The sequence below is a fragment of the Phoenix dactylifera genome, unplaced genomic scaffold (assembly GCF_009389715.1).
Source record: "Phoenix dactylifera cultivar Barhee BC4 unplaced genomic scaffold, palm_55x_up_171113_PBpolish2nd_filt_p 000823F, whole genome shotgun sequence".
NCBI classification, from domain to species: domain Eukaryota; kingdom Viridiplantae; phylum Streptophyta; class Magnoliopsida; order Arecales; family Arecaceae; genus Phoenix; species Phoenix dactylifera.
The window spans coordinates 116,236-128,932 of NW_024068190.1; the positions used below are offsets into that span (position 1 = coordinate 116,236).

At 47.5% G+C, this 12,697-nt stretch overlaps 1 protein-coding gene across 1 annotated transcript; it reads left to right on the forward strand.

The window, feature by feature from the left end:
* Window positions 1–697: 697 nt before the first annotated feature.
* On the forward strand, window positions 698–2,886 carry LOC103715021 (aspartic proteinase NANA, chloroplast-like). The gene has a single exon (XM_039120550.1). It carries the CDS (start codon window positions 760–762, stop codon window positions 2,098–2,100), a length of 1,341 nt encoding a protein of 446 aa, XP_038976478.1. The 5' UTR covers window positions 698–759; the 3' UTR covers window positions 2,101–2,886.
* Window positions 2,887–12,697: the final 9,811 nt, after the last annotated feature.

The following is a 12,697-nucleotide window of genomic DNA, read 5'->3' on the forward strand; positions in this document are numbered from 1 at the left end:
TAAAGTGATCATATGCTTAACATATACTTGGTAACTTTAATTGTTCTTCATTTAACCAACCTCCTTATTCAATTGAACTCCAAATTAGTCAAAATCCCACTACATCTGACCTTTAGTAAATCAACTATATCCATTATTGCATCCATTGAACCCAATTGTATCAATTAATTGATTTCCTCCAATCTCAACCCCAATTCCTACATCTTCATCCAATTCATCCCATTCCACTCCATTCAAAACCTAATCCCCACTTATTTCAGTCTGCATCCGATCCCAATTTACCAATTATGAATTCAATTGAATAAAATCCCTGTCTCCCCAATTTTCTTGAATCAATTAAGATGTTTCTTTCAAGTCGGCTCGATTCGTTAACCCCACTCCAATTCTTGCAAGTGACCCTAATTTCTACCAACATTCCATCTCAAATTGCACTTAGTCACATCCCATTCGACCGAAGTCTGCTACGTATGGAAGTAAATTAAACCCAATCCAATTCAATTTTTAATCTAGTTTAGCTAATGATGCTCCAAGTTGAACCATTGCATCCCCTCATCAGTCCATATTCCGGATTTTTTCTGACATATCTACTGTTATCAAATGATGCTTGCTATTATTCTCCATTATTTTAATAGTTCTTAGTAGCTGTTAAATTTATAATAATCATTATTTAATCATCTCTCCGTTCGCCATCCTCGCCATTCCTTCTCCCTCCCTCCCCACCCTTCCCTCTCTCTCTCTCTCTCTCGCCGCCAAACCACCATGCTTCCCAACTCCGACCTCCTTCTCCTCCTATTGATTTGTGCATCTCTCGGCACTCCGACCTCCCAAGCCCAGGAATACCTCAAGCTCCGCCTACTCCGTAGGACTCCCCTCCCCTCCGGGCGCCAAGCTCTCGCCCTCGACTCCCTCCGCCTCTCCTCCTCCTCCTCCACCACCACCACCTCCTCCTCCGTCCCTATAGTCTCCGGCGCCTCCTCCGGCGCCGGCCAGTACTTCGTCGACCTCCGCATCGGCACTCCCCCGCAGCGCATCCGCCTTGTCGCCGACACCGGCAGCGACCTCGTCTGGGCCCGCTGTTCGCCTTGCCGCGGCCCCGGCTGCTCCGCCCGCCACCCCCCCGGCTCCGCCTTCCTCCCCCGCCTCTCCTCCTCCTTCGCCCCCTTCCACTGCTACGACCCCTCCTGCCGCCTCGTCCCCCACCCTCGCCATTCCCCCCGCTGCCCCCGCTCCCGCCTCCACTCCCCTTGCCGCTTCCGCTACTCGTACGCCGACCGCTCCTCCGCCGCCGGATTCTTCTCCCGCGAGACCGCCACCCTCAACGCCAGCTCCGGCCGGGCCGCCCGCCTCCCCGCCCTCCCCTTCGGCTGCGCCTTCAACGTCTCCACCGGCCCCAGCATCGGCGCCGCCCGCGGCGTCCTGGGCCTCGGCCGCGGCCCCATCTCCTTTCCCTACCACGCCGCTCCCCGCTTCGGCGCCACCTTTTCCTACTGCCTCCCGGACTACACCCTCTCCCCTCCCCCCACCAGCTACCTCCTCATCGGCGCCGCCCCTCGCCACCGCCACCAAAACCTCTCCTTCACCCCTCTCCTCTCCAACCCCCTCTCCCCCACCTTCTACTACATCCGCATCCTCTCCGCCTCCATCGACGCCACCCCGCTTCCCATCGACCCCTCCGTCTGGGCCCTCGACCCCGCCTCTGGCGCTGGCGGCACAGTCATCGACACCGGCACCACCCTTTCCTTCCTCCCCGCCCCCGCCTACCTCCAGATCCTCCGCGCCGTGGCCAAACGCCTCCCGCGCGCCGCCCTCGCCGGCAGTCCGCCGGGGTTCGACCTCTGCGTGAACGCCTCCGCCGAGGGGCTCCGCCTTCCGAGGCTGGCCTTCCGCCTCCTCGGCGGCGCGGAGCTGTCCCCGCCGCCGGCCAACTACTTCATCGACACGGCCGAGGGGGTCCGCTGCCTCGCGCTCCAGCCAGTCAGTCCGACCGGCCCCGGGTTCGGCGTCATCGGCAACCTCATGCAGCAAGGCTTCCTCTTCGTCTTCGACCTCGACCGCGCCGCCTCCCGCCTCGCTTTCTCCCGGACCGGTTGCATTGACTGAACCGGTCCGAATCCGACCCCGACCCCGACCCCGACCCCGACCCCGACCCGACCAATCTCTTGATCATTTTTAATTATTCTCAAATATATATACAAAAAAATCGTCGATACCGTGGGGCTTCCCAAGAAATGATCTTGGGAGGGATGGGTGGGTGTCAGGGCGATTGGAGCTGGCCACCTTTTGGGGTCCTTTTTATTTAACTTTGTTGTCATTGGATTCCTCTTCCTGGAGAGACAAGAGACAAAGAAAGTATTAAAAAAAAAAAAAGAAAAAAAAAATGAAAGTAAAGGGGAAGGGAGCAAAGAGAGCGAGTGAGCTTTGTTTCGTACTGAGAGTGAGAGGAGTCACGAGATGAGGAACTTGGAGCAGACAGGTTCAGCGAGAGCTTTTTTTTTATTATTATTATTTCTTGTTTCTTCCTTTTATCTTCCTTTTAACTTCTTGCTGGAATTGGGAACATTCTTGCATGGTGTCATCCAATGGGTTTTGATGTGTGTGAGTGGGAAAGCGAGGTGGTGGGTCTTTGGTGTGTGTCTCTCTGCCTCCCTGTTCATCATTCTTTACTCTCTCTTTTTTTTGGTGTGTGTGTGTGTGGGATAAAGTTGAGCTTATGACCAAAAGGACAGGGGTGGTCATCACACCTATCCTTGATTCCCTGTAGATGAGGAATGGTAATTAATGGCTGCTTCTGTACCCCTTTTTTTTTCCCTTTCTTTTCAGTTTGATCAATTGAATGGCAATCATAACTGCACTGGCTGTACCGGGCTGCTGGTTGGTTAAAATTCACTCTGCTTCCGTAATTATTTTAGTTTATGTTTGTTTCCTTCGAGTTTGCTGTTTGAATTATTTGTTGATGTTAGAAATTTGGAGATGAGATGAAAGCTCGGTTTCTTCACTTGCTAATTTGAGGTCGGATTTGGTAATAAGTAAGACGAGCTTCTCTAAATTTATATAGATTGCACTTCATTAAAGCAACCTGCTCCGAAAATTGGATCAATTTTCTCTTCAAGAACTGACGGTTTAGGCTGACCTCGGTGCTTGTACTGATCTCCCATGTGACGCTCTTACGATCTAAAATACTTGTATTTTATTTGCATCTTCTAAAATCTTTGGTTTAGCATTAGGAGATGTCTATATGGTATTAGACATCTAAGTCCCGTCTAAATGTTGCAAGAGATTATGATCAATCGAAAGAACTAAAATCTAGTTTCTTATTTTCTTAAATATGTCAAAATTATTAATGAGGTTGGGACACTTTATTCAGATTGTTGATTATTGTGGTTGAAGACCATAAGATGATGTTTATTACTTGCAAAATTGGCACTCCACATTAATACCTGGGTGTGTAAGGGCACACTGATGGGCTACCTTGAAAACCAAGTTTATTGAAGCCACACCAGTCAAGCTAGGCAATATTATCATCTTTCGATAGCCTTTTGCATTTTCCTTGATCAAAGCAGTCAATGTTAGCTAATAAGAATTGAGTTGCTTTGATGGCCGAACTACTTTAGTCCAAGATAGGAATCCGCTATTTGAAATAGGAGAATAACTAGTTGGGGCAGATAAAATTAATCAAACAAAATAAATTCACTAGTGGTTTGTCAAACTGTGTCGATGAGCTATATTTACATATTAAATAAATTTAAAAATAAAATTTATGATTTTATAAAGGGTTTGAATTATTTTTTTAATATATGACTAATTCTAATGATGAATTTTTAGTGATGGGTTTTGTTGGAAAAATATTGGACATCACAACTTTGAGCCAAACCAACCTCCTTGACCTCATACATGAATCGAGAAAAACAATCTGGCCCTAGCCGAGCAATCGAGGTAAGCGACTTCAGCCGCAGCTGAAGAGCCAATCAGTCGAGGAGCCTCCAGCCAAGGAAAACAATCAACACGTATCGACAAGGACTAGAAGTTCTAACAACCGATAGCTTAAGCAGCCCACAGTGTGGCAACACTACGGCCTAGGCTCCACCGGTGCTGCACGCCGCCCACGCAGACTGGCTCCCACATCGCGACAGTACTATTCGCCGTTATCTAGTTATTATTGCACGCTATTTCAGGTCAGGTAATGATAAAATGGGCTCTACTATATAAAAGAGGTAGCTCGAGGGACCTAAGGTACATGATTTTAATGCACACCCACACATCATTACCCTCGAAGCCGACATCCTGCGAAAACCTCTTCCTTTCACATTGTTGCCTCTCTATCCTAACTTAGCCATTAGAGGGTCCCCGCCGAGCGGACTTTGTGCAGACCACCTTCAGATGAGATCCCCCTTTGCACCTCGACCAGCCTGCTCAGCTTGTCTTCAGCCGACCTCAGGGTCGTCTGAGCTGTACTCCGACCTCAGCTCAAATTTAGCAACAATAAATTAACGCTAGATGAAGGGTCAAGCCCCTAACAACTTCATTATCCATCGAAGGAAGAGACAACCAAAATGAAGTCATGAAGAGCCCGCGATGCATCGCACGCTTCGCAACACCACGTTCTGACCTCCTGAAGGTTGTTGCAGAGCCCGAACCCTGCTAATCCGCCATGCATGTGGACAATGAGCAGTTCAACCTGCTAATTCAGCAGGTGTAGGCACTGACTGCAGTGATCTAAAGCCTGCAACAAGCAACGACGTGACCAGAGCCGGTCCAGCCGAAATACAGTCACCCTAGCCACCACTCTCAATCGCCAGCACATGGCATGCGACTGGCCAACCACAACTCTAAAACTGGAACTCAGAGCGGTCCCCCCAGAGTTGGCGTATCTAGCAGAGTAATCCTGGTCGGGATGGAAAACAACATGCTTCAAGCCCCCATTTCGGCGAGGATTTCGCTCTAAGCCTTTTGCCTCCTCGCCCTATGGAGTCCCCATCCTGGTGGGATGCCGACCTCGATCAAAGAATCAAGAAAATGGGCTAGTAAATTCAGGCCATCAGAGGACAAGCTCCGAGGACAAACAACGACCTCAATTTTATCTCAGAGCCCTCCTTCACCAGGCGGATCATGGAAGAACTGATTCCACTCAATTCAAGATGCTCTAGATGAGGCCGTATGACGACACCTCGGATCCCCTGGAGCACCTTGAGAGTTTTAAGTCTTCATGATTTGCACAGAGCCACCGACGTCATGCTTTGCAAGGCTCCTAGCAACCCTTCGCAAGGTGGCTCGATTCTGCTTCTTCGGGCTTCAGCCCAATTCCATCCACTCCTTCAAGCAGCTCGCCCGCCTCTTCGTAACTTCGTAACACCCTTCATCTCCAGCCGAAGATGGCGTTGCGGCTCGAATGTGCTGCTTTACATCAAACAGAGGAAGAAAGAGTCCCTCATAAACTATATTGGTTGCTTCAATGCAGCGGCACTAGAGATTCGTGACCAAGTTCAATCGGTCGTAATGTTGGCAATGAAGAGCAGCCTACGGCCGTTGCGCTTCCTTTTTCTTCTTGGAGAAGCATTTTCTAGCGGACTTCGCCAAAATGCTGGCACAAGCGAATAAGTACACCAACGCGAAGGAGGCCATGGCCTCTCACTGCAAGTTTGCTGGCAAAAGACGCCCCCCCTAGAGGAGTCAAGAGGGAGCGCGAAGAGCAAAGGGAGCCGAGAAAGAACTAAGAGTCCTCGAAAGTTCGAGAGGTACACCCTCCACCCCGAGGACCCAAATTCTCATGGAGATCGAGGATCGAGGCTACTTGCACCCTCTGCCTCAAATGAAGTGCCGAGCAACCCAAAGAGACCAGAAGAACTATTGTTGCTTCCACCGGGACCACGACCATAACACCGAAGAGTGCATCCAGCTCAAGGATGAAATCAAGGCACTCGTTCGACACGTGCGGCTAGACTGGTATGTGCGCTATCGGCAGGATCAAGAAGCGCCTGCTTCAGCCTCCAATCCACTGCCTCCAGAGCCGATCGACAACCGTCCGATCACTAGAGTGATCAACACAATTGCTAGCAGCCTCACCTACGTCCTAGGCACCTCGGACAGCTGAGCTCCATAGGAGGCTGAAGCTACCTCGAAGCGACAATGCACGGGCGGCTTTATCACATTCTCTAACGTCGACCTAGGAGGAGTTCAGACTCCTCATAATGATACTATAGTTATTTATCTTACTATCACAACATATGATGTAAAGAGAATACTTATTGATAATGGAAGCTTGGCTGATGCATTATTTTATGATGCTTTCCAAAAAATGAGACTGCCTGCCAAACAGCTTCAAAAGGTTAATGCTCGTCTGGTTGGATTCTTGGGATACTCGGTTCTCATAGGAGTGATCAATCTTTCGGTCACCGCGAGTCAAAAACCCCGAAATAACACTTTGCAGCTAGACTTCCTTATGGTCTTTTAGTCATTTGACATTTAGGACAAACAAATTGTCTTTTATTAACAACCAAAATCTTATTTGCTGAAAGAACTGCAGTAACAATGGGAAATGAGGCATGTCCAAGCCTCTGATGCCAATCAGAATGAGAAAGACGAGTACCAACAAAGGCTAAACCGGAGATTTGTTGAAGTGGTGGCAAGAAGTAGTATAAGCCATCCCGAAGATAGCCTTTATGCTGGATGTTCTCCGAGTAGTCCTTGATCAAGAAAATAAAAATCATGAAACTCCAAGTAAACATGATTGTCACGGGCAAATTTTGCAACAGATATAAAAAAATTTTGATTTCAGAGACAACAAGAATTTGATTGAGGACAAAAGATTTAGAAGGTGTTTGTAGGTTAACTATACTAGTGTGAGAAATATCCAAACCTGATCCATTCCCCACTTGAATTTGATCGGATCCACCATACTCATCACTACGTATGTTGAGATTACTAATGTCGTTTGTCAGGTGGTGGGTAGCTCCTGAGTCGAGATGCCAAGCAGAGTCTGTGTTCTATTGGTTGTAAGCAACCATAGCTTGACCATTGTGGATAGAGGCTGGAGGTAGTTGATGTCGAATCTGTGAAAGCACTTGTGGACTGTGTGTCCTGGTTTCTCATATAACCGACTCCAAAGAGATGATCGATCAGAATTGGAATTGGAATTATAAATTGGAGGGTTACCTCTACTATGGCTTCGGTCTTGATTATTACGGCCTCGGCTGCGATAGTTATTGGTGGGATTGCCACGACCTCTCACGTGATGTGCTGACTGTTGTCGTTGTGCAGTATTGGCACTAGCACTAGGAATAGTGATCGGCTAAGTGTTATGAATAATACAAGCTTCTGCTGTGAGAAGAAGAGCATACAGTTCTTCAAGAGGTACAGAGTCTAAGCGTGCTATAACCATAGCAACAAGAGAATCATACTCTGGGCCAAGCCTAGCAAGAACATAAGCGACAATGTCGTCATTGGAAATGGCTTGCCCTACAATAGCTAACTCATCGGCGAGCTTTTTGATATGCATGAAGAAATCACTAGCAGTCATATTGCCTTTGCGAGCTGTTGCCAATTGAGAGCGAACTTGTGCTGCCTTTGCACAAGACTAAGAGGCGAAGCATGCCTCCAACGCAAACTAGATATCGCAAGAGGTTTCTGATCGATACACCTAGGCTAGAACCTTATATGTCAAAGGGGAGTTGATAATGCTAAGAATCAAGTTATCCTACGTGGACCACTTTGCATATAAAGGATTGAGAGTTTGGGTGCCATCTACAGCAACAAGTTCTTGAGGTGCTTTCACAGATCCATCAATGTACCTGATGACACCTTGATCTTTCAAATATAGAACCATCTGCGCCCTCCATATGGGGTAATTGATTCTTATGAGTTTGGAGATATTGATGCTGGAAGGGTGGAATACTGGGTATTCTGTGATTGAGTTGTTAGAGGAGACGTCAGAAGACATTCTGGTTTTGGGATTAATGTTGGTTTGTAGGTAGCTCTGATACCATGTAGAAGTTTACGATAGGATATGGCTGAAGGTTCTTTTCCCTTGAGAGATTTGTGTTACATGATGGTGTGTTATATAGAGAGAGGACTGACATCAACTTCTAGAGATACTCAGCATAAACAGAGTATGAGTTTTGAATATGTCTTCTGTTCTTCAAATATGCATCTGTTACTAAATAGTTGGAGAGGTCCTAGAATTAGGGGTGGCAATCGGGTCGGGTCGGGTCATGAACGAATCGGGTCACATGCAGGTCGGGTCAGAAAACTATAAATTTAAATCCGACCTGTTTACTAAATAGATTAGAAATTACAACCTGAACCTATCATGTTTAATAAACAGGTTACCCGATCCGATCTGTTTAACCTGTTTAATAAACAGGTAACCTGTTTGCCCAACCCGACTCGACCTGTTTACCCAGTCCGACCCGTTTAACATGTTTAGACTTGTTTAACCTGCCCAACCCAACCTATTTAACCTGCCCAACCCGACCTGTTCAGACCTGTTTAGACCTATTTAACCTGTTTAGACCTGTTTAACCCGCCCAATAATTAAACGAGTTAAACGGTTTAAACAGGTCAGACATCTAAAATCCGTATCCGACCCAATTAATAAACAGGTTAAACGGGTCGATCTGTTTACGACCCGAACCTGTTTAGGCCAAATCCAAACCTGTTTATGGTGGGTCGAACACGGGTCGGGTTGGCGGGTCCGGTCATATTTTTCCACCCCTACCTAGAATCTTGGATCTCCTCTTCTTCTGCTTGTTCTTGGTAGATTCAATAATTGCTGCTGCTGTTTTGGTGCAGTCAAGCATGGTTCCTTCAATAGATTCCACTCAATTCAAGATGCTCCAGGTGGAGCCGTACAACGGCACCTCGGATCCCCTAGAGCACCTTGAGAGTTTTAAGCATCTCATGATTTGCACAGAGCCACCGACGTCATACTTTGCAAGGCTCCTAGCAACCCTTCGTAAGGTGGCTTGGTTCTGCTTCTCCAGGCTTCAGCCCGATTCCATCTACTCCTTCGAGCAGCTCGCCCGCCTCTTCGTAACTTTGTAACACACTTTATCTCCACCCGACCTCATTGAAGGCTTGGCGTGCCACCCGACCTCTTCAAGTTGAAAATGGCCCAAACAGAAGGTCGGTCCCTGCGCCGAAAGCTCGACTTGCCAACGGACCTCCCTAGGTCTAAGTAGAAGACAGAGCCCACTTGGAATTTCTCTTGGACCTCAGTCTAGAGATGCCTCCGAGACCATAGTCCGAAGATGAGCAAGACCGAGCTCACTCGAAATTCCTCGGAAGCCAAACTTTGGTAAGACCGATTGCGGAGCCCAAGACAAGCCAAAGCTCCACAGGAAGAAGAGTCCGGCGCAACGACCCAAACTCAAACAAAGAAATAACACGACAACAAGTAAAAGCTGAAGTTATGTACTTTGAAAAAAAAAAATTTACTTTCATTATCTTTTAGTACATACATTGATCTCAAGAGAAGTCGAGCAAAAAGAGCTACAAAAGAAGGTCAAAGCTTGGAGCGATGATCTGAACATAGACAAAAGGAAACAAACAACAAGAACAAGAGCTGAAGTTAGGTACTTTGAAAAATTTTATACTTTCATTAGTTCTAATTTTTTACACTGACCTCCGCAGAGGCCGAACAAAAAAAAATATACATTAAGCTTGGTTTACCTGAGCGAGAAGAAAGACGAACAAAAAATATATATAGTGAGGTGGGACTTCACTCCTCGCCCTCATCGTCGCTGCCGCCGAGGTACCCAATTCTTCTTCGGTTGAAAAGAAGAGTTCCCAACCCGACCTTGCAAGATGTAGATCTTCGGAAAGACCCTCGATGGTAGAACCATCGCCCTGGGGTTCGAGTTCTCATACACGATCCATGACGTCAAGGTGAAGATCCAGGACAAGGAGGCCATCACCTCGGATCGACCCTTTGGCCCACCTTGGTGCCTTCGCCGTCACCGCCGATCTCACCATCTTTATTGAAGTCGGGGTCGTCTCCTCCGCCCCTGTAGCACCCACCCCCACCTTCGCCGCCCCCATCACCTTTGTCGCCAACTTTGTCTCCTCTGTCGCCACTATCAGCGTCGCTGCCTTCACTACCATCATCATTGTCCGGGCCTGAGAAGTCTATCACTGAAAAGAGTTGCTAAGCTCGAGCTCGGCATTCCCCAACCTCAATAGTAGCCTCGGCAATATGGGCCGAGGACTCCCCCGTCGACTTTTTTCTTTGAGAGGCCTCACCCGCAACGACTGTGACCAATCTCTTCTTCATCTTTCTCCTCTCGCGAATCAGCGTGAGATTGGTATTCATAGCGGCAAGAGTTGCAAACTAAAGATAAAGTCAGCCCACAACATCAAGGTGAAAGGATAGAGAAAATTCAGGAGGAGCTTCCCTTGAGGGTCGGCCGGGCTCAGACCGATGTTGATCAACATCTCCTCAGACAACAACTCCTATAGGGCAAAAATCTTTGAACGAAACTTTAGGAACTTGTCCAAGGCCCCTTGATCGTCACCAAACAACCTCAGAGGCCAATTTAGATCCCTCCAGGGCATTCTCCATATGGTTTCAAACTATCATGGTTGCTCGAAAAAAATAAAGAAAAACCTCTCTTTCCATCCGTGGATGGAGGAGGGAGTGTCTCGGATCAATTGGTGGTCTTTCTAAAGAAAGAAGTACCACCAGTTGCTTTCCGAGGATTCCTCTTCAGAGTGAAGCACCCCGAAAGAGGAAAATCTAGACCCACATATTCTAGAGGAGACAAAGGGACAGAAAGCCGACGAGGACCTGCTAGGAGTTCGGCACCAGTTGGGTCGGAATGAGGTTATTAGTCCTCATCAACTAAACAAAGAAAGGCTGAAGAGGCAGTCTCATCTCGGCCCTCAGAGTTTCTTCACACAGGCCGAGCTGAGAAGGAGAAGGACTAGTCATCCATACGTTGGGGCCAATGAGCTCAAAGGTGAACTCAGAGGAAACAAAATGCTGAGCTAGGATGAGGTCCACTTCCTCTGGAGTAAGAATAAATACCTCATAATATGAGCCTGACCTTAAGTCTGCGATTTTAACACACACCCACGCATCATCACCCTCGGAGCCTACATCCCTCCTGCACTTCAGCCAGCTTGCTTAGCTAGTCTCCAACCGACCTCAGGGCCATTTAAGCTGCGCTCAGACCTCGGCTCGGACTCAGCGACATTAGGTTTGATAGTGTTATATCCTTTTCTCAGGGATTAACTCTAAGTTATTGTATGTTATGGAGAGAGTTGCAATTAATCATGCTATCACACAAAAGGATACATCTCATAATATTCTAATATTAGGAGTTTCGTTGTAATAATACTTTCCTAGGTCCCTTACAACTATAGATATGTAGGTCATGTAAGTTGATTATTCGTACACTTATACCCCTTTGATTTGTATTCCATATCTAGCCTACTAGCACACTCCCACATGCCCTGCACGTGATTTTGCATATTCCAAACCAGTGCATGCAACTAGGAAGGATGCTAGGCTGTGCATATAGGTGCAAATTCATTGGTTTGGTTTCTGAGAGATTGCGGAGGATTTTTTGTAGCATGTTGAGATTTTGAAAAAGTTTCATTGGTCCGATGAGCTATGTAACATGGTCAGAGATATATCTTTCGCATTAAAAAAATATTTACCTTCCTTCGTACGAATCTACCATTAGATTATCTACTAGCTACTTTGAGATGTGCCAACGGATGAATAATGGAGTTCAGGTTGTTTGAGACCTATGCAATGGGTGATCCAATGGTAGATTCATGTGAAGAAAGGTAAATGCTTCTTTTACAGGAAAGGTACAATCCCGATCCATGTAACAGATGTCTTTATGCTTGATATGTTGATACCGAGACACTAGTATGGACCATTTGCTTATGTGTACGTATAGAACCCAATTATAAAGGGTTTTGGGGCTCAATGCTTAGGTCCATCATCAGGCCCCTACCAGGCCAATCACTGAAGAAGCAAGTACCAGGCCTACTCTAGGGGAGCAAGCCACTCTCTTATGTATGAGGGAAAGAGGGGGTTGACTCCCTTTAATGCGTTCGACCCTCTCTCTCTCTTATGTGAGAACGAGAGTGGCTCGACACATAAGGAGCCCCACCAAACTTTAGCCAACCCTTTTTATGACTCCTATAAATACAAGGGTTAAGGGTTAGGGTTTTTCTTTTTTTTTTTTTTTTTTTTTGCTGAAAAAAAAAGGGGAAGAGGGGAGGAAGGGACAAGCTCACCCCCGCGTAGCAGCCCCGACCACTGGGCCCCCACCCCGCCAGGAGAATGTTCGATGCAGGTAGACCGAGTCGTGTGTTGGGCACCCCAACCTATTTTACTCATACCCTCCCCACCCGTGGGCCGGCTCAGTTATCCGACCCGACCATCTGTGTGAGTACGTCACACCTGGCACCACCCAGGCTACCAGCCGACCAGTAGCGCTTCCAGACCCCGTGTCCAGGCGTGGGGCATCCGGTCCCCGAATTTAATCGACGCCCGTGCATTTCGAACCTGGAACCACTTGGTTGGAAGCAAACGCCCCGTTCCAACTGGGCTACCACCTTAGTGGCTAGGGTTTTTCTTTTTGTCAGGGTTTTTTCTGAAGAAACTCTAACAAGGGCAAATCCAAGTAGGATTGAGCATGCATCGAGATGGGAGGCTACGTGTCATTCTGAATAGGAGCGTGGCTGCTGA

Coding starts and splice junctions, on each gene's coding strand:
- LOC103715021 (XM_039120550.1), top strand. CDS start 760: ATGCTTCCCAACTCCGACCTCCTTCTCCTCCTATTGATTTGTGCATCT.